The 22,061-nt window shown below is 54.9% G+C and overlaps 1 protein-coding gene across 3 annotated transcripts in view; it reads left to right on the top strand.

Moving 5' to 3' along the window:
- Positions 1–22,061, top strand: part of LOC123825556 (katanin interacting protein) — a 189,798-nt gene that overhangs the window by 139,129 nt on the left and 28,608 nt on the right. For all 3 annotated transcript variants that reach the window (XM_045849080.1, XM_045849079.1, XM_045849077.1), the window contains 2 exons: positions 11,993–12,836; positions 20,785–21,510. In XM_045849080.1, coding sequence (XP_045705036.1) covers positions 11,993–12,836; positions 20,785–21,510 — 1,570 coding nt within the window. The remainder of the gene's footprint in view (positions 1–11,992; positions 12,837–20,784; positions 21,511–22,061) is intronic.

Here is a 22,061-nt window from a genome sequence, read left to right as displayed (position 1 = left end):
GGGACTCAGCCGGGAGCTCAGTGGGTGAGGAGGGACAGGATCCCTCGGCCTATTTTCTTTGCTCTCTTAGGATAGACCTGGGGATGACTGTTGTTCTACTTTCCTTTCCAATCTGCTCTACAGGAAGTGATAGGACAAGCACTCAGCCTCAATATTGTTAGAGGGACACTAGGGCATGGTGGGGAGCGTGGCAGGCTGGCCAACACAGGCTGCTTTTGAGCTTCAGCTACTGGTTGCCATGTAGGAATGCCAGCCAGCACTGCTGGCTCTTCCAGCTATTCCCAGGGAGCTAGGAACCTGAATTGTGCTATGAGCCTTTCTGGTTTGTGAATTACAGTAGCTAATTTAAATTCTTTTGCAACTACCATGCAGTTCAAACTGAACTCACCTTTGGGCTCCAGCTGGTCTGCCCCAGGCTGTAACCCCTAGGGCATGGTGGAGAGGGCTGGTCTCAGGCTGGGAGAGGTCAGGAGAGGCCCCTGAAGGAGCAGAAACTGAGCTCCTCACTGACCTCCATTGTAGTTGTACCTTCAGTCCCGGGCGCCTCCCGTCTGGCTCAACTCAAAGCTCCTGCCAGCCTGGCATTCCTGAAAAACCTAGACGGTCACCTTCGCAGAGAGCCAGCCCAACCCTTGCACTGCTTCTGGACCTCATGAGTGCACCCCACCACCCTGTACTAGGGTGGATGCCTGCCCGACAGTGCCGTGGGCCTCCTGGGAGCAGGGCCGTCGTCTCCACCGCTGCTCCGCTCAGAGTAGAAATGCATGGCTGTTGAATAGATGAATGTGTTCCTTCCCCAGGACTGGAGAAGCAGTTGCCTTACCCTTTTTGATGTCCAGACGAGAGACTAAGAGTGTCGGGGCACTCGCATGAGGTCCTGAGCAGGCTAGAGGCAGTCTGGGGGCCCGCAGGGAGAGTCAGGGCTCCTCCCTCCTTGTTGTCCTTCCTCCCTCCCTCCTGCCGGTTCCCCCGCAGCAGCCAGCTGCCCCGTAAACAATGATCTGCGAGGCTCAGGGGATCTGGAGCTAACAGGGCTCATTCCCACACTGCGCTGCTCAGAGAAGTAACAAAAAGCTTTCTCTGATTCCTATTTTTGAGGTTTTAAAAATACCTAAAGTTAAAATTTAAGAGCAGTCCAAGCCACTGGAATAAGGGAGGGAGTTTCTGTGAGAGTGTCAGCCTCCCGTTCTCCACGGGTGGGCTTTGGCGTGCAGAGGGACTCATCCGGCCCTGCACGGGCTGTGCCCTCCCGTGCCCGAGTCCAGCGGGTGCTTCCTGGAAGGCGGACCCAGCATCTTCGGGACTGGGCGGTGAAACAGTGCTGGCCGCCCAGGCCCCCGGCCCTGGAGCTTGGCCCTGGCATTGAGTATGTATCTCAGGCCAAGAAAAGCAGCTTTTCTGTGCCGGATTACAAAGGAGATAAGCTTCATTCCTTGTGGCTAAGGCCGCCTTCTCCTTTGACCTGCGCTCAGCCTTCTCTGTGCGGGGAGAATAAGAAAGAGGAGCAGGGCACCAGGGTGTCGTTGCGGGTGCGTGGAGGAGCCGCTGGCCGTGGGCCCTCGAGGCTTGAGGCCTCTGCACAGGCAGAGCGGAGTGGGGAGGACCACGGTCCCTGACGGGCACCTCAGGGGTCACGCACTCCCACTCATCTGTTGCCAGAATTTTCCGGGGGCAGAAAGCACAAACAGACACAGCTGCAGGTTGATTTGATTTAATGGTCCCTGGAGGATGTGACTCCTGTGTGTCTTAGAGGAGATAAAAGGAGTTTACAGGAAGCATGGCTCAGCCTGGTTGGCACGACTCGTTAATACAGAGTTTTGTGTTTGGGAATCCGAGGAAAGTTAGAGGTGGGAGCTAATCCAGCTGCAGCTTGTTCAGAATGTGGGGGAAGAAGGTGCTAGCAGAGATGCTGGCTTAAACCCTCAGGCTAGCTCTTCTGGGCACCTTTCCCGTTATTAGGAGATGCGGTGAGTGCAGGCCAGCCCAGAGGAGAGGGCTCGAGGGGAAAGCAGGGCGACACAGAGGCTGGGTCCCCGACACGCCAGCACACAGACGTCTGCGTGCCACGGCTGTCCTTTATCCAGTGCTGCGCATGCCAGGCAGGCACATGGCACTCGGAGTATTAGATGCATAAACAAATAACCAAACGAGTGCCTCATCTCAGTGACCCCCAGCAATTCTGCAAGGTAGATGTCGCCAGTCGTCACCATGGAGATGAAGAAACTGGAGCTTACACAGAGAGATTCCACGGGGCCGAGAAACTTGTGTTTCTTTTGCATGCTCTGCTTAGAAATGGCTGCCTGTCTTAAGAAAGATCTGGAACCTCCCTTCGGCTTCACCAAGGAAGGTGCCTGACTGATTCAGGGTGTCTGCCTTGGGCTCGGGAGGAGGACGTGTTAATAGGTGTGTCAGTGTTTGATATTCCCTGGATTGAACCACTCGCCCAGCTAGTGAGTTGTGAGTGACAGAGCTTAGAAGGGGACTGAGGTCTGTCAGTTTTTCTCTGGTTTTCTCAGCTCTGCTTCCCCTGCAGGGCGCCATCCGTTGGGAGGGAGGAGCCAGTGGTCTCCCTTTTATAGTCAATAATAACCCATTCAAAAAGTGGGCTTCCAGCGGCTCCACACCATCCCCGTTTGCCTTCATAACGACGCACTAGTGACCTGCTACCCGGTACCACCCGCGGTGGAACAGGCACTCCCTCGCTACCTTCACCGACAGCGTCACCCTCCTGATGCCACCCCCAGCCTTGCCGCAGTGGTGCAGGGGGCAGGACGGACACCCAGGGGCATATTTTACACGCGGAAATGTGCTCAACAAGTATAGTTTATGAATGAGTGAATGCACGTTAGATTCTCCTGTGCATATTTCTGCGACACGTCCTGATGGTCCAGGCCCGTGCTCCCTGACGGATCTTCCCGTGGTGTTACCAGTGACAGCAGTGCCCTGCCCTCTCCAGCTCAGTAGCCGCCAGCCATGGGTGGCTGTTGAGAACTTAAAATGTGCCTAGTGCAACTGGGAAACTGCACTTAATTTTATTAGGTGTTTTAGCTGAGCTATAACAAACACATACCATTGTGTTAGTTTTAGGTGTATAGTGCATTGATGTGCTACTTGATGTATGGATATATTGAGAAATAGTTAACATAAAAAGTTTAGTTAACATCTATCACCAAACAGTTAAAAGAATTTTTTTTTCATGAGGTGAGAATGTTTAAGATCTACTCTCTCCGCCACTTTCACACACTGCACGATGCAGCATCGCTAACTGGTCACCGTGCTGCTCAGGACATCCCGGGACCTACGTATCTTAGAGCTGGAAGCTTGACCTTGGGCCGCCTTCACCCATTTTTTCCCCCCTCTCCCACGCCCGTGCCTGGCCTCTGGCAACCACCAGAGTTCTCTGTATCTGTGAGTTCAGTTTTTCTTTAGACTCCACGTGTAAGTAAGATCATGTAGTGTTTGTCTTTGTCTGTCTGACTTATTTCACTTAATCATGATGCCACCAAGGTCCACCCTGTTCCTTTTTATGGCTGAGTAATATTCTATATTGTGTGTATATGTGTGTGTATGTATATATATTGACACAGATATATACATACATATTATGTATCACATCTTCTTTATCCATTCATCTGTCACTTAGATTGTTACTGTATTTTGCTGTTGTAAATAATGCTGCAGTGAACATGGGAATGCAGATTCCCTTCCTTTCCAAGGAAGTGATTGCATCTTATTTGGATAAATGCTCAGAAGTAGAATTGCCCCACCGCCCCTGGCCTGCACTTCCTTTTGCTGTCTGCAGCAGCACCTGACTCCCACCCTTGAATCCTCCTCCCTTCCCTTTGCCCCTCACAGCCAGTCCTCTCTAAGTTTATTCATTTCCATCGTCACAGCCTGTCTCCTTCCAAACCCAGCTCCTCCTCCTGTGTCTGCCTGCTGCCCCCAGGACTCACCACTGCAGGCAATGGCCCCCTCGGCCTCCTGGCTCCGCTCACTCCTCTGTGCAGTCCCTGCACCTCATCGCAGAGGCTTATCGACGCCCTGCACTTGGGTGTTGTCCTTGGACCAGGAATCGGACACGTTGGCTGCTCCCTTGAGCTCGCTCACAGGCAAGAGGGCTGGGGATGTACAGCAAATCACAGTTCAGGAGGCCACGTGGTGAGGGTGGGTGAGCTGGGCGCCTCCCAGCTGCAGAGTGCCTCAGGGGCAGCCACCGTCCAGTGCCAGCAGGTGCTTCCGGGGTATCCTGGGGAAACTGTGACGCAGAGGCTGGGCCCGTTCACCCAGGGCAGCGCACAGATTTTAGCTGCTCACATGTGCTTTCCACATTCTTTAAATAATTGCCAACATTTAAATATTGGGAATTTTTACATGACAATGTGGATTTTTTTACTTTTATTGAGAAACTGAAAGATCTGGCAGCAATGGGCCACGTCCGCACCTGGAAGCTTCAGTGGACCTGAGCCACAGTGCCGCAGTCCCCCCACTCCTGCCGCAGCTGTCCCTGCACCACCTCACCTCCCCCACTCGTGGCGCACGCCGGGCCCTGCGTGCGTGAGCGTCCGTGACCTCCTCTACTCCTGCACCACAGCCCCGGCTCTTGGGCTCTTCCGTCCCCGTGGGCTGATGCGACTTCTATCTCCCGGTGGTCCCCATGAAACTCGTCATTCTGCTGCTCATTTGCTCCTGCTTTCCCAACCCTGGAGTGCCCAGCCGGCCTTGTCACACACTCGCCCTTGGAAGCGTCAGGGTTCTGCTTAGGTCTCTGCACACACAAGCTCCTGCCCACCCCTGTCCTGGCCCGGCCCCTGCTGGTGGTCTCCAGTCACACCCTCTCGGCACCAAGTCACATGCCTGTGTCCCAGACTTGGCCCCTTAGTGTGGATTTGCTTTCTTCTTTCGCATCACACACAGGCCGGGACCCAGAAAGGGCCATGCGGTATTTGTTGAGTTGGATGAAATTGTGCAAACTGCATGCTGGAGTCTTCGATCAGACCTAGAGGGGTCTTAACCTAGGGCAGCGAGAGTGATTCTAGGCTCCACCTTGGAGCGTTTTGGCTTCTTCCTATGCCTGCTGCCAGCCTCCCCCAGGACCTGAGGGATCGCTGTACCAGGCCCCAGGGAAGCAGGGGGGACGTGCTGGCCCTGAGTAGCCAGGTGTGGCAGGTGCACACTCCAGGCAATGGATTGGGTGTGACTGTGATAACAGCTCACGTATCTTGGGCACAGATCACATGCTGGGCGGTGCTCACAGGACTTGACATGTATCAGTTCATTCAGCGGGCACGGCCATCCTGTGGGATGGGCACTATGATGGGCTCCATCCGAGAGATGGAGAAAGTGGCCGGTGCTCCCAGCACCACCAGGTGGTCCGGCACTGGCCAGTAGGCCTGCCCTCTGCATAGAGACTGTGGTCTCTGAGGAGCGAGGCCCCGCCTAGGGCAGCTGCCACACAGCGCTTCAGCACTGCCCACATGACCTGGGTATTCAAGAGAGGCCAGAAATGCACACTGTGATGTGAAAGCTCCCAATTTTTATACATTATCAACTAGTTCTAAAATTTTTAATTGCTCTTTGGACCAAACCAGCATATATTCAACTGTCTGGCCATCAGCGACCTGCTGTGTTAGGCCCCGCCCACATCCGTTGTCCTCTTGAGTCGGAGGTGCTGGGGGGGTGGCTGTCGTAGGGGATAGCCCAGCGCCCAGCACGTGACAGGCTAAATGTAACTCGTTAGGTGTCGAGGTGCCTCACCATCTTTTTCAAGATGTTGTTCCTGTGTCACAAAGAATGGTGTCTGTTGGTTTTTCTCTCAGGGAACATGCAAAAGGCCATTGAATTCTTCCCTCCATAAAACAATGTTCAAGTTCAGATGTGCTAGGAAAAAGCAAGTTAGTTCCTAGGGCCAGGCCTCAGTGTGGATAGGAACGGGCCTTCTCCTCATCCTTGAAAGTCTCCGTCCAGGTGCAGGCAGCCTTGGACATGTGGACGCTCACTGGGCAGTCGGTGCCAAGATCCAGGCTGCGAGCCCAAACCTGAGAGCCCAGAGGAGGGCCCTTGACTCAACGTGAGGAAGACCGAGAGGAGACCGAGAAAGCCAGGGGCTTCCTGGAGGAGTTGGCCCTTCAGCCAGGTCCGGAGGCCTGCGTGGTCGCTGTCTGGGCAGCAGCAGCTCACCCCCCAAAGTCCCCACATCCTGATAAACCTATAGGCCACCTCCCAATCAGCCCACCTCCTCAGGCCCCTCCTGCTCTGGAGCCAGCACTTCTGGGTAAAGAGAGCAGTGAAGGACAGCAGCTCACGTTCTTCCCGTGCAGTGGGTGCTCCCAGTCGGTGACGGAGCTGCCAGCACTTGGGGTGCCTGCGGTGTGGCCCCCACAGGCTGTGCATGAGTGAGGTCAAGCCTGCACACGTGAAGTGTTTGCTTTAATGGATGTTTGCCGGCGTCTGGCATTTAGGCCTAGCCAGTGCTTCGGTATGAATGGTTTCTTCGGGATGTGTCTGCTGTGCGTGGGGTGGGTGCTTGTCTCTGGGGAAAGTGCCCTGTGAGTACAGCAGTCCAGGCCTCTGCTGGGTTGCTGTCCCAACGGAATGCGCCCCGCCAACCTTTGCCGAGCAGTCTGTGCGCTCACCGGAGAGGCAGGTCCTTGGACGCCGGGGCTGGGGAGGAAGGTAGCCTAGGTAGCCTTGACCAGTCAATGAAACTTCTTAGGCAGGAATACTATTAATACTGTTGTACTGAAATTGCCTTACTGTCTCAACGTGGTTGGTCCTGGCCAACTGTAAGGAAGATGAAGTCAGGGTGTGAGCCAGGAAAGATGCTGTCATTAAACCTGTGCCTCTGGAAGTTTGTCCCCAAAGTGTCCTTTTGAAACTCCACTGCAAAAGGACTCGGAAGTGTAACAAGAACTCTTATCGAACAAGGAGGAAAATGTCAGCACCAAGGCAACAAGAAGACAGGAACACCAGTTGGGATGACAGCGCTGGTTACTGGGAAGTAGGGAGTGAGTTGGTTCCTTAGGAGCAAGAGAAGTTCCCCCAACTCCATCTCCAAAGACATCCCTCACCCAGAGTTCTACTGTGGGGATGCCAAGGGGTGTGGTCCTGCGGGGTCCTCCCCCTGGGTTCCCCGAGCTGCACAGGTGCATCTCTTTATTCTAACCGCACCTTTGATGAGAGAAGACGGTTACGTCGGCATGTACTAAATCTGTGGGGAGGAGTCTGGAAGCACACGGCATGTGTCCCTGCGCAGTGCCCACAGTCATGGCCTCTGGGGGCCAAGGAGGGAGCCTGGATGGGAGCGGGAGGCAGCTGGTCCACAGGGAGCTGTTAAAAAGTATAGGTGGGGCTCCGAATTCCAGTGGGTGCAGGTGACCCTGTCCGTGGCTAGCGAGCCTGGCCCTGGCCGGACCGAGGCAGAGAAGGCTCCAGGGCCAGCTTGACCACAGGGAGGTAACAGTGAGACCTATGTCATGCCAGCTGCAGTGGCTTGCCTCGAACCAGCTGCGTGACCTCAGGGAGGGCTGAGCCTCAGTTTCTCCATCTATAAGGTGAGCCCTGGTGCCACCTGTTGAGTTGTTCTGAGGACTGACTGTGTGGGACAGTACAGCCTTTTACTGTTACACTTGGCATCCCCAGAGAAGTGCCTCCTATTTGTTCCCCTCCCGGGACCCCACTCTGTAATCCTCGGGCCAAACCCACTCACAGACGTGTCTCACTCGGCCCACAGAGTGCTGGAAACCTCACGGAGACGAGCACGGTCAGGCCGGACTCGAGCCTCCCCTCTCCCCGTGCCCCACATCACTCCCTGTGGTCTCCTCCTGGGCCCATTTCCGTGCTCCCTGCCTGGCCGCTGCGAGCATCGGAGGCTGCACCCCTGCCCCAGCCTGCTTCCCCCACTCCGTCCCTTCTCAGCCACACCCCTGGAGAGCCAAGCAGCAACGGCTGGAGGTCAGATGGTGCTCCAGACTGTTGATGAGAGGTAGACAAACACATTTTGGAAGCCAGACTCCCCGCTGTGAAAGCCAGGAGGTCCACCTCACACGCTGACTGTGCTGGACTGGAAGGCCTCCCCTCCACCCCACCCCCTCTGTAAGTGCACGTGTTTCTGTCCTGCCAGATGTTTCCATGGCAATAATGTTGCGGGACTTGTCATTGAAAGCTGCCCGAGCTGTCCTCCTCAAACAGCTGTCTCCTGATGAATTCACGTCATGCACCCGCTCCGTGCCTCTGCTCAACAGAGCACACATCCATGTAAACGTGTAGGAGAGTGCTTGGAGAACTGACTTCTCTGGCGGTCGGCGGCTGGTAGCCTACCATCCCCCGCGGGCGATGGGAGCCACTCCTGTGCTGTAGCACAGATTCGATGGGTCTCATTCTAAATTGCCACAGAAACCTCTGTAGCAAGGACCTGGTGAGCTAGAAATTTAGGTAGAGCTGTTCACCTAGCTTCAGGAATGGCGGGGGAGTAAGCGCAGATGGACACCTCTGGGGTCTCAGGGCCCATTTCCCGAGCGCAGATCAGAAGCCTGAGTGAGCTGGTAAGTGGCCGGGGAGCGAAGGCATCAGGCGAGCATTTTTCTGATGAGGTTGTTCTCAGAACATTGTTGGAGCAGTGCTGCCCTGGGAGAAAAATACCTGTGTTTATTCACTTATGATTCCAAAGTGATTGTGGAACACCTACTATGTGCCAGGTACCTCCTGGGCCCTGGGGCAAGATGGGACAAGGGCCCCTAGTGTCTTGGAGCTTAACTTTGAATAGAGAGACAATAAATAACTTTAAAAGCTGATAAGATCACGTCAGAGACAAGAAAGAAAGAAAACAGGATGGTGGAATAGAGACGGGGCAGATGGGGAGGGCTGCTCTGGAGAGAGGGCCAAGAAGATCTCTGTGAGGACACGAAGGAGCCAACTTTGCAGGTGTCTGGGAAGAGCGTTCCAGGTGAGCACTCAGGTCCCAAAATGGGGCTGAGTTGGCAGGGTCAAGGAACAGCAATCAGACCAGTGTGGGAGCAGAGGGAGGAGGGAAGGGGTGGTAGGGGCTGAGGTCAGAGAGGTCAGCAAGGGCCAGGGTCAGAGAGGTCAGCAGGGGCCAGGGTCAGAGAGGTCAGCAGGGGCCAGATCAGTAGGCCTTATTGGCTGCTGAAGGGGGTGGGATTTGTGTGTAGTATGAAATCACTGAAGGGTTTTAAGCAGGGGGCTGCCACGACCTGGCAAGTTTTGTGTGTGTTTGTCTGTTTTAAAAGACTGGCTGCTATGTAGAAAACGCAGCGCGTGTACTTGGGGTAGGGAGGCGATGGCAGTGCAGAGTGGGCAGAGAAAAGCAGAGGGACTAGGAGGAGGTCATGCTGCTGTCCCTTGGAGGGATGACAGTGGCGGGGCACAGAGCCTGGAGCAGAAGTCAGGTTTGGAAGGGTGTTCGAGGTTAGGGCAGCGGGACTTCCAGCAGCCTGGCTACGTGAGTGAGAAGGCGAGAGGAATCAGGCAGGACTCCTGGGTTTCTGGCAACTGACTGAATGGTGCAACCATTTTTTAAAAAGATTTTTATCTATCTATCATCTATCTATTGATCTATCTATCTATATCTATCTATTTTTAGAGAGAAAGAGAGGGAGAGATACATCTATTGGTTGCCTCTCTTGTATACCCCCGGCTGGGGACCTGGCCCACAACCCAGGAACGTGACCTGACTGGTAATTGAACCTGCACCCTTTTAGTTTGCGGGATGACACCCAACCCCCTGAGCTATACCGTTAAGGATGATGATGCAACCATTTTTAAGATGTGAGAGGACTAAGCTTGGGAAAAGTGAGTCAAGAATTCTGTCTGGGGCATGTTAAGGCTGAGATAACTGTTAGATATCAAAGAAGAGAGGTTGTGGTCACTGGGAGCTTAGTGGACAGGTCAGGGTAGGAGATTAAAATAATCAAGAGTCATCAACACAAAGATGATATTTAGGGCTTTTGGCCTGGGTGAGACCGCGTGGTGAGAGTGAAGGAAGTCTGGAGGCCCAGGACTGGCCCAGCCGCTCGGGGCCCCGCTGAGCAGGAGGCCCGGCGGGGGAGCCAGTCCAGCGCAGAGCCTGGGGGCCTGGGGAAGGACATCTGTCAAGGAGGGGGGGCCGACAGCGCGAACACTGCTGGCGGCTGCCCTGCCCCAGGACAGAATTTCCCGGTGGCCCTGGCAACCTGCTGGACCCTCAGATTGACTGTCCAAACCAGGGCACTTCTGAGAGTAAAAGAGGGTGCCCTGAGTGAGTACACCAGGACCGCAGGAGTGGGTCGGACTGTCCCAGACAAACAGGGAAGGTTCTGCACCCCAGGCACGGGCGCCCCTGGCGAGGTGGGTTCCACAGAGAGGCCGAGGCACAGGCCTGGCTGCAGCAGGGCCCCGGCCACGAGAGGAGGAAGGAAAAGTGCTGTGGCAGTGCCGCTTCACGGGTGTGTGGTAAAGGCCAACACCCGGCGGGGTCGCCCGACCAGGGAGTTCTCCTTAGCAGGAAAGAGGAATAAAAGGATCGATTCAGGTAGCGTGGGTGACTCTTCAAATAATTATGCTGAGTGAAAGAAGCTGGGCCACGAGAGCGCATAGTGCACGATTCCCTTTGTTTAAAAAGTCTAGGCATTGCAAGCTGATCTATGGGACAGAAAGCTGGTGGGTGGGTGGTTGCCTGGGGGCGGGGGTGGGAGGGGCAGGCAGGGACTATCCAGGGGTACAAGGCAACTTCGGGCGGATGTGTCCATTATCTTGATTGGAGACATGATTTTGTGGGTCTATGCTTGTATTTAAACTTATCAAGTCACACACTTAAAAAAATGTACTCTGTACTGAATGTGTCATCCTCGATAAAGCTGCTTTTTAAAAGTGTTTTTATGTAAAGAGGAACGGACAGGGAGCGGGCAGTAGCAGGAGGTGTGGTTCAGTTTCAGCACGAACAAAGCAGTGTTGAACACCCACATGGCATGGCGTCGGGGAGAAAGAGACAGGGAGGCTGGCTGGGGACCCCTTTGTCGTGTGGTGCTGAGGGGTTCAGAATTCATCCCATTGGCTTGAGGTTCTCCACATTCTGTGTGCAAAGGAGTCATCCGGATGACCTGTTCAAATGCAGTGCCGCACCACACCCCCGGGCTTCCCGGCACCGCTGAGGGGGCAGCAGCGGGGCCGCCCTCAGTGCTTCCCTGCTGCGGGCTGGCCCTACAGCCGCAGCGCCCGCCCGGGGCAGCCTGCAGCCCACAGGGAAGGGAGTCGGCAGGGAGGTGTCCCAGACTCCCGCCTCTGGAGGGACACCCTGAGGTACATTCTATGGGTTCCTCTGAAAGACGGCCTCAGTGGGAGGGAGCCCCAGTTGCCCACAGCAGTGACCAGCTGGAAAGCCTTTGGTGGGGGGGTTTCTCTACCCCGTCTGACTCTCTGGCACTTTGGTAAGGGAGCACCTTTCCGAATAAGCTACCTGCACTCAGGTCCTTGTCCCTGAGTCCTCTGCTTTCAGGACACTGAAAACGTGATACCCATTGAACCAGGGAGCCTGCATTTCATGTGCCTGTCGAGCTTTCTGATGTGGAGGGCCCAGGAAACATCCTTTAATGAAAGCTCTGTAGGCAGCGGAAAAAACCCAGGATTTCACAAGGGGGAGTGGCGGGGTCAGATCTGCGCTGGTGGAACAGTTACCTCTGATGGCAATGTGAAGTTGAGGTTGAAGCAGCAAGAGGCAGGAAGCAGGGAGACCAATTAACAGGCGATTACAAATGTCCCAGCAGGAGGCAATGGTGACAAAGACCAGTGAGGCCACCTCTTTGTGGAAGTCCTTTGATTTATAGAGTATGCAGGCTTCACACAGACATGGCACTGAGCCTTATTTAATATTCCCGGCGCTGTGGGTTCCTAAAGCACCTGTTTCCAGCATTTCACATTTCTTTTTTATCTTCTACTTTTACAATTTGATACATCAGTCTGATGCCACGCATCTTCGTTTTGTTACATTTTATGTTTTTAGGACCTTGACATTGGTGCCAAGAACGTGAAGCTTTATGTCAACAGAAACCTCATCTTTGATGGCCAGTTGGACAGAGGAGGTGGGGAGGCCCCGGCCGACCAGAGCATACTGGTCAGCCCGGAGAACGAGAGGACTGAGAGAATGGAGAGCCACCCGAGCGCCCGGTCGGAAGAAAGCACAGGTGCCCGCAGGAGGGCTGGCACGGGCGGGGACCAGGAGCCCGGTGCCGTGCACTTGGAGCCCGCTGGCGCAGCCGTGGGTGCGGGAGTTGCGCCCCCAGGAAATGCACCTGGTGAGAGGGTGAATTCCCCTGATCACAGGGAAGACAGCGTGTCCGCGTTAGAGGACGACTCCGGCGTGTCAGCGGCCCCGGCCTTGATCGGGGGTGTGCCCAGTGCACCCCACAGCCAGCCCCTGGACTGCCCTCCTCTCGGCCAGGGGCTCTCACTGATTCAGCAGCTGGAAAACCTCACAGGCAGAAAAGTCTCTGAACCTCCAGGGAAGACCCCGTCCTGGCTACAGCCCTCTCCCACGGGGAAAGCCAGGAAGCCAAAACCCCTCTGGCTGAGTCCTGAGAAGCCCCTGGACTGGAAAGACAGGCTTCTGCCCGAGGAGCTCCTCAGTGGGGGGTCTGGAGAGGCCGGGGACAAAGGCCTCAGGCGTGAGCACGGGAGGGCCAGCGGCCGGAATGTCATCTCGGGAGAGAGAGCCCAGAGGGTGGCCCCCAAAGTCTGCAGCGATGACTTTGACATCTTTGACCAGCTCTCCAACAGGGGGCGTCCTGCGAGTGGGAGGAGGGGCCTGAAGAAGGACGCCCTGGGCAGTGGGCGCGGCGATGACAGAGGTAAGCTCGAGAGGAAGTCTGACTGGCTTCCACTGTCCCTGTGGGGGCTGTGGGCTGGCACCAAGCCTCTTTGCTCCCCAGACCTTGGTTTCCTCATCAGCCAGGGGTTACAAACTTACTGTCTCAGCTGGCAGCAGTGAGTGAAATGGGCAAGACATTCTTTGCATGTTAAACTCAGATATATTTGTCATTGCCACCAAGATATGATGTCCCTTTGCTCACTTTTTCTCTCAGTATATGGCTTTTCCAACCTAGACCGGGTTATTCCACCTCTGATAGAGACATTGGTCTCTAATTACTTCACTTTACTCTTAACTGAACTGTTAGAAAAATAACACAAGTATGATGATAGATAGAAGTTGACACTTGCCTGGGTTTGGAAGTGCTATAGGGAGCGGTGAGGACTGTGGCTAACCGGAGAGCATGAGCCCAACTCCAGGGGGCAGTGCCGCTTCACTCAGGCTGCTTTTTGGTATCAGGGATGCAAGGCCAGTGTGCCAGATCTCCCTTTTCCTTTTAATTAAGAGAAATCAGAAATGTAGAATATTCTTATTTTTAGCAATGGTGACTCATCAAGATTATATCTTAAAACCAGTGTGTGTGTCAAAAAAGAAAAAACACGTGGCAGGACTTGGCTGCTCTGTGAACTTTGCAGCAGACGCTCTCTAAGGAACCTGAAAGGAAGGGAGTGAAGGTGGGATTCCTGAATATTTCCACTCAGATTTGTCCACCAGCGATGAGTGTAGCTTAGCAACTGGGAGTCAAAGCATTTGACCCAAACTTTGCTGCTTAGGGAGCCGAGCACTCCCACCTTCTGAGCCTCAGCATCTTTGTCTGTAAAATGGGATGAACAGCCCTTTTCTGCCCCTCCTTCTCAGTGTCGTGAGGGACAGGGAGAGGATGGCTTCGAAATAGTAACCAGGGTCTGGTGCGTGCCAAGTGCCCCACAAGTGCTGACCGCTTTTCAACATTGATGTGTCCATCCTTCACTGTCCACAAAGCACTTGAACCGACCAAGGCAGGGCTCACCCATAGATCCTCTGAGTTTAACTGGACCTCCTATCACACAGGAGCCCGGCGGTCAAACCGCTGGGGCGTGTTTCCTGACCCCTCGCCGCCAACCCACACCATGGGTGAGCCCAAAACCGTTCTGAGCCTCAGTGTCCTTGTCTGTAAAATGCCAGTGATACCTGCGTCAAGGGCACCGGGAGAACTGGCTGAGACCGCGCACGTGCAGTGCTTGGCACAGTGCTGGGCACACGGGAGCACCCGCAGACGTCGGCTGCCGCTGCTTACCATCACCAACATCGCTGCCCCGCTCGTGACTCCCTCTCGGTGCGCCTGGAGGTGAAACCAGTGTACAGTGGGCCCTTGGACAACTCGGGGTCACAGGCGAGACCCCTCGTGTAGCTGAAAATCCACGCCTAACTTTTGACTCTCCCAAAACGCAACTGATAAGAGCCCGCTGTCGGCTGGAGGCTCTACCAATGACAGGCAGTTGATGCACACGTATTTTTATGTGTTGTGTAGGTGTTCTGACAATCACATAAACTAGAGAAGAGAAAACGTTATTAAGACAATCATAAGGAACAGAAAATACATTTATAGTACTGTATGTATTTACTGGAAAATATCCCATGTAAGTAAACCCAAGCAGTTCCCACTGGTGTAATTGAAGGGTCAGCTGCACATGCTTTTCAGCGAGTCACACCAGCCTCCACTCTGTTACTGTTTAGTAGACCGGCCCGAAGGTCTGCACTCAGCCCAAGTCTGCACTCAGAAAGGTGAACAGTTTTAGGCCTCTTCCGGGCCCCTGGTATGTCGCTTAGGACACCAGAGCAAGTCCGTAATGCCACAGGTGGGCACAGGTAACCAGGTTCTTGGTGATCGGGACAAAGAATTGAACCGAACACCCCGAGTTTATAGTAGAGGACATGGGAGCAGGCCAACTCCAAGCAGAGATTGACCTCATGGGCTGGAGGGACTCTCTTCTTATAGGGCAGATCCTTCCTGGCTAGTTTTAGTGGGCTTTTAGTGAGTAATGTATAAGTAGGTGCATTACTTTAAAGCTACTGCACATGTGGTTTCCCATGATCCTCCCCGATTGGCCACCAGGGAAGAGGGTCCCACAATGCTACCGAATTGACCCCCGTTTCTCCTGGGGTCACCCTGTACTAGGTTCACCTTTTCCTCTGCCAGAGAATTATAGCTCTCCATGTGAGAGATTGGTGAAAAGAAAGGGAGTTATTTATTTAAGTTATACAGACTAAAAGTAATGACTTAATGTCTTCGTCAAAATCCCAACATTCCTTAAAACACCCACAAACACACACAGTCCTTCCTTCCCCTCTTTGCCCAGTCTGGGGTTTCGTATCTCAGGGAAAGAAATAGAAGTCCGTGGCTCAGGCAGCCCACAGTTCTTCCCAGTAATCTGTGCTCAGCTGGCAGGCCTTCCTCAGTTCTTAGCACCACTGGCTGTGTTGCTGGGATCTCCAGCTAAAGCCGCATGGTGATTCTTCTTATGGCTGCGGGGGTGGGGGTCCCCCTGTGCCAAAAGTGCGTGGTCCTTCTTACATGGCTGCAGGAGTCTCCACTCAGCCAAAACCGCATGGTTCTCCCTTCAATGGCCACCAAGTCTGGGTTTAAATATCCTTCCAGCTGTACTGGGCTCCATCATGAGTCTGCGCAGGGGTGGCCCCAAGTCATGGAGCCAATCATCTTCAAGGTCTCACGCAGGCTCTGTAAGTAGGGGGAGTTGCCTCCCAGTTACAGCTTGGAGGGAAGTTCCTTCCATCTCTGTCTCAGAGCATGGCCACAGCTATTTAACATATCTGTGCAACGAGTTAAAGGTTATAGATGTGTTAAATGACCACACCAGAGGTTAGCTGCAAAGGTTAGTTGCTATGCAAAACAGCTCTCAATGGCCCTGCTCCATGTGTCCCTTCCCCCAACTCACACCTGTGGTGGAGGGTGAAGACATCCCATATATCTTTCTAATATTTCCTGGACACCTTGAGTTCTGAACCCCATTACAAATCCTTCTTTTGGGGACCCTCTGGCTGCACACTCCTACAGTAAGACCTGAGCATCTCCCTTGGATGAGCCGCAGGCTTATTTGGGGCAGAGCTGCCCCTGCTGGCTCCCTGGCCTTGCCGGCCCCACCGTGCTGTAATCCTGCGGCTGGGTGCCGGGCCGGGGGAGGGTGGGGGCACAGAGTGGGAGAGAAGAACTGAGAAGCTCTGTGAGGGCAGACTGCGTCTCGTCTGGGGTGGGACCCCCAGGAGCAGGTGCCTGGCTCCGGGTGGGTCCTCCAAGTGTGGAGGGGTGGGGGGAGAAGGCCCGCAGCGGCAGGCTCTTGGGCTTGCTGCAGGGGGCCGGCTCTCACCCAGGCACCGCACTCAAACCAGCCTGTTTACTCCTCACACCAGCCCCCTCTGACACATAAAGAAAATGTGAGGCTTCAGTAGCTTTCTCTGGGTCACACAGCCAGTAAGGGTTGGAGCAGAATTTGAGCCCGGTGATCCTGCTCCAGAATCCATACTTCAGATCACTGCCCCATGGCAGGCCGTTTCCACAGCTCTCGTCAGCACCCCAAGGAGCATGCAGTCCCAGGCTGTCCTGGCAGACAGACCCACAGGGACTCGGAGTTCTGAGGTGGTGGGCATTATTCTAACCCAACCAACTTCTTTCCAAGCATTTCACTGCTTGGCTTGATGACACGTTAAGAACTAAGCCCATAAGATTTAATGCTTGTTAGGCCAATCATGCTGAAAAGGAAAGTTGCTTCGAAATTTTCACATACCTGTTCCATAGAGCCAAACCCCATAGCTGTGATCTGCAGGAAAGGGGCAGGCTGGGCCCTTGTCGATGCTGGTGGAATGAATGACGGCCGTATTCCTCCCTGGGGCTGAATTGTGTTGCCCCCATAAGACAGAGCCTGGAATTTGTTTCGTCCGACAAAACATCTCGTTGTAACGACATGTGCATTTTGGAAGTGTCTTTATCAGGAGTTGGTTGGCTACAGGTGAATGAAATTTCATCAACCCAGTCTGAGCAGCAAAGGGGTGTTGTCTGGAGAGTGCCTGAGGAGCTCCTAGACCCCCACAGGCAGGCCAGGTGGCGGTTCATCACCTGGGCCTGGAGGGAGGAACCAGAGAGCTGGCCAGCACTGGGGAAGCTTCCCCTGTGTCGCCAGGGCTGTGGGGTCCCGCCTCTGCCTCTCCGCAGGCCCACTTTCCCACATTCTTCTGCATGGGATCAGCTTTCTCTGCCTTTATGCACACAGCGGCAAATGGCCTTGCAGCCCTAGAGTGGCACAATTTTCTGGCTCTGTTGCCAGCAGCCAATTCCGAAGTCTCAGGGGAGAAGCTGATTGGCCAACTCAGGTCAGGTGCCCACTCCTTGTTTAGTCAGCTATGACTGAAGGGCAGTACACTGAAAATAAACATGATTCTGTTACATCTCACTGTGTACTTTTTCATTTCCTGCTTTAGTAGCAATTAGCGTGCACCTCGTGGTAGTGCCGTTGATTTTTTTAAATGTAAAAAAATTACTTATTTTTAGAAAGGAAGGGAAGGAGAAAGAGGAGAGAAACATTAATGTGTGGTTGCTTCCTGTGTGCCCCCTATTGGGGACCTGGCCTGCAACCCAGGCATGAGCGCTGAGTAGGAATTGAACTGTCAACCCTTTGGTTTTCAGGCTGGTGCTCAATCCACTGAGCCACACCGGCCAGGGCACCATTGATTTTTATAAACTCAGTGCAGAACTCTGTAATTCATACTAGTCTCAACTGAGGAATAGTTTTACATCTTTAATCTCATATCACTGGTCCCTCCCAGCCTGTGTTGACTGCAGACTGAATCTGCAGCTTTCTGTTGTCCATTCAGATTTACAGGTAGGGATATTGACAAAGGACAAAGCACTGACCCCAGCAGCTCCCCGACTGCGAGTAGTGTGTCTACTAGTAGTGGTGGGGGCCAGCGGGGAGTGTGTTTTCCTGCAGACGGCGGGAAATGCGGGCCCCCAGCCTGCTGTCACCTCTGAGGGGCCTTGGAGAAAGTCTATCTCCCTGCTTTTAAAAGCCAGACTGTACATCCTGGAAGAAGAGGTCAGAGAACGATGTGGCATGAAAGCAAAGCCCTGCCTTTCTTTAAACCCAGGCAGAGAAGCGCAGGCTGTGTCCCTGAACGTGATGTTTGGTGCTGTCTCCTCAGTGCTCTTGCAGACTGGCCCGGCCATTCATTTCAGTCTGTGGAAGTCAGATCACAGTAAGCCGGAGTATTGATGGTCCATATGGGAAGTCCCTTCTGCCAGATGTTGAGCCTCATGCCTGGAGGAAAGATGGAAGAAACTCCTAGGGTCTTTTTAATGGCAGAGGAGAAGGAGGGTTGATGACAGGGGCAGCAGAACTGAGGGGGAGGGGGCGTCCCTCAGCCTCCAATCCTGAACTTGGAGGAGTGATGGCAATGCCAGCTGCCCCTCCCTTTACTGGCAACACTGGGCGCTTCCTTGGGCCGTGTTCTGTGTCAGGCGCTGAGACACAGCAGGGAATGGGGCGGAGCAGGCCTCTCCATGGAGGAAGGTGGCACGAAGAGCCAGCACCCTGGAGACGTAAGGAAAGAGCATTTCCATAGAAATGAGGGCACAGCAAGGGCAGAGGGCACAGCAAGGACAAAGGCTCCGAGATGAGAGAGACCCGGTGCATCTACGGGACAGAAAGGCCAGCGTGGCTGCAGCAGGATGCCGTGGGGAGGAACTTGTGGGATGAGGTTGGGTAAGTTAGCAGGGCTGACTCGGGCCCTGGGGTCATGGTGAGGTGTGAGATTTTCTTTGGTTTTCCTTGTTCTCAGCGTAGTAGAGACGATGCCACTTAGAGGGGAGGGTGACAACCCCATTGTAGGCACATGGAATTTGAAGTGGACGTGTCTGGACCACCAGGGGCTTGTTGGGGCTGGAAGGGGGTGCCCGGGGGAGAGCAGGCAGAACTTGAGTTATAACACTGAGCAGAGCCTGCGTGGGAACCAGGAGCTGGGTGAGGGCGTTTGAGATGGTGGTGTTGGGGGAGGCAGGACGGAGCTGAGGCCTCGGCAACCGGACTTAGGGTGTGACGCAGAGGGAGGAGCTGTTGCGAGGAAGTAGAGGGCCAGAAGTACAATTCCCCTGAGCCGGAGGAGGAGCCTGGCTTAGGATGTCAAGCCTGAATTGAGAACTGAGCAAAGACTGTGCACTTGGAGTCTGTGAACCTGGGGAAGCCATTTCAATGGAGGGCTGTGGGAATCTGAGGATTCATGGATGAAGGGACAGAAAGCCACTTGGCATGTGACATCTGACACAGCTCAGATGATGTCTGCAGGAGTCCGTCCGTCTCTCGCCTCCTATTCTCCAGGTGGGCTACCATCCCGGGCAGGCTCCTCCCACAGAGCAGCAACGTGGCCGCAGGCAGCCCCACCGACACCGCCCCCCACCCGCCCCCCAGCTCAGCAGCCCCAGTGTAGAGAGAGCCCCTCTTGCCCTTGGTTCCTTTCACAAGCCCAGCTGGGAAGGATGCTGTCAACATTTGCCTAATCTGAATGGCCTGATCCCCAAGAAAATCGGGTGTTGCTCCCAGAAGAAGGGGAAGGGGAGTGTGAGTGGGCAGGACAGTGACTGGACACAGAGGACTCGGGGCGCGGGGGCTGAGGGACGGTGGTGGGGAGAGGACGCAGCCGCTGCAGGGAGAGGGAGAGCTACAAGGTCAGGCCAACTTCCTCCTCCTTTCAGGTAGGAGAGATTTATGTGTGTCTGCAGTTAGAGGGGAAGGTGCCAGTGGGGAAGGAGTGATGGGAGTTCTGGGGAGAAGAGGTAATTGATGGAGCCAGGCTCCCTGGGAGACAGGCAGAAAATGGAGTGCAGGGCCCGGTGTGATAGGAAAGGAGAAAAACCCAAATGTCAGTGTCGTCGGCTGCTGTGTTCCCAAGTGACGCCCTGGGATGGTGGGTAGCTGTGGTGCGGCTGTGAGGACAGGCCGCTGCTCGATGCGTGCGGAGCTTCCATGTTCTCTGAGCGGGGAGCGGGGCCTGCAGGAGCCCCCTCCGGGGGCCGGGCCCCTGTGCCCCAGGTGCTTGGGGCACAGCGTCAGCTCTGGGAGCCCGTTGGGCCGTGCGTGTGTGGAAGTAAGTTCCTTACCTGGTGGCACACCTGGGTGGTTCGCTTTTTTAAAGCATTTTTCTGATTATAAAATTAATACTTGTAGGGAATTTAGAGGATATGGTGACAAAAAAGAAAATAAAAGCCTTTCCTAATTACTACCCAGAAAGATCAAATTAACACGCTGGTCTGTGCTGCCACACTAGGATAGGCCGCATCTGAAATGGCATAGCTGGCTTTTTCTCATTGCACCTTCTTTTCTGAGCCTTTCGCCGGTCACCAGGCAGGCTTTGAAACCTCTGTTCAAGTCGAGTGACTGTGGCAGCGTTAGGGGTGGCCCCCGGGCTGCTGACTCCGAGGCCGCAGGCAGCAGCCTCGCTGGGGCTCGAGTCTGGAGCGGGGAGGACTTCTGGCAGAGGCTCTGACGCAGCCAAATGGGCCTCCTTGATTTGCATAAGCTTGCATGCTTAGAGCAGTCAGTATACATTGAAAAATACCTTTCTCTTTGCAAAACAACTAGGTTCCAGACCTGGGTGTCTCCCAACAGTTTCTTGCTCGCCTTTTGAGGCTGTGTGAGACCAGAGGCCGGGCTCTGCACCCGTACCGTGCACGGCAGGGCCCTGCCTCCCTCGCCCCACCCGCCAAGTGCCGGCAGGGATGGCGGGCATTGAGGCAGCCAGGAGCACCCTCACCGGTTTCTAGAATGTCCTCCTGAGGGTAACTCCCCCAAGCTGACAGCCACTGAATGAGACGCTCTAAGGGTCCTCACTTCCACATGTGTCACTGATGGGGCTTACCCCTCCTGTGCCCTTTCTTCCTGCAGACGCCTGGCCCATGGGGACACCGCCGAGGTCCCTGTGGCGCAGCGAGCAGGAACACACGCTACACGAGTCCTGGAACTCCCTCAGTGCCTTCGACCGCTCCCACCGGGGACGCATCTCTAGCTCAGAGTTCCAGGGGGACATCCTGGATGAGTTCCTGCAGCAGCAGAAGAGCAGCCGGCAGGGCAGCCAGCTACCACCCCGCGAGGAGGAGGAGGAGCCGGGGCCCGGGCCCGGGCAGGACGACTGCCCCCTAGACACAGACCAGGAGAGCGACTTCAAAATCCCCGTCCTGCCTTACGGCCAGCACTTGGTCATTGACATCAAGTCTACGTGGGGGGACAGGCACTACGTCGGCCTGAACGGGATAGAAATATTCAGTTCCAAGGGAGAGCCCGTGCAGATTGCGAGCATCCAAGCAGACCCCCCTGACATCAATATTTTACCAGCTTATGGGAAGGACCCCCGTGTGGTCACCAACCTCACCGACGGGGTGAACAGGACCCAGGACGACATGCACGTCTGGCTGGCCCCCTTCACGCCCGGCAAGTCCCACTTCATCACCGTCGACTTCACGCAGCCTTGCCACATCGCCCTGATCAGGGTTTGGAATTACAACAAGTCACGGATCCATTCCTTCCGCGGCGTGAAGGACATCGAGATCCTCTTGGACACACAGTGCATCTTCAAAGGAGAAATTGCCAAGGCCTCTGGAACCCTGTCGGGAGGTACGGTGTGTCTCTGAGAATGTTCCTGAAGCCCCTACCTGCTAGTCGCCAAGGCACTGAGGAAAAGCTAAACCCACTGGCTAACCAGTGACAGGTCTCTCCTCTTCCACAGACCTGGCCCACTCCTCGCCTCTGCAGCGTGGGTTCTTCTGCAAGGCACTGACTCAGGGAGCGCTCTCAGGAGAACCCACAGGCGGGGCGGGGCGGGGGGGCGGGGGGGGGCAGGGAGGGGAGGGGCTGAGCAAGGGTGTATTTTCAGGGCAAGCCGGCCTTAGCCTGACCCAGGGGAGCTCTGGAGCACAGCTTGTAGGATCTGTGCTGCCTTGAGTCAGAGTGGCAGGGATCTGGAACCCCACAGCTTCCCTCACAGGGGGCACAACTTTCTCGTCCTTTCAGACAAGACTGCAGCCCCTCCCTGCAGGGATCAGCAGGGGCCTGGGTGGGGTGCCAGCAGCAGCTGCCTCCGGGCCCACCCTGGCTTTGCTTCACACCCATCACAGTGATTCTCATTGGACCAGGTCCCTTTCTTAGACCTCTGTGCTTCTTACGGC

The sequence above is a fragment of the Phyllostomus hastatus genome, unplaced genomic scaffold (assembly GCF_019186645.2).
Source record: "Phyllostomus hastatus isolate PE091 unplaced genomic scaffold, TTU_PhHast_1.1 phas_contig_64, whole genome shotgun sequence".
Lineage (NCBI taxonomy): Eukaryota > Metazoa > Chordata > Mammalia > Chiroptera > Phyllostomidae > Phyllostomus > Phyllostomus hastatus.
Note: the sequence above shows the minus strand (reverse complement) of the source record. Positions and strands in the feature narration are given on the sequence as shown.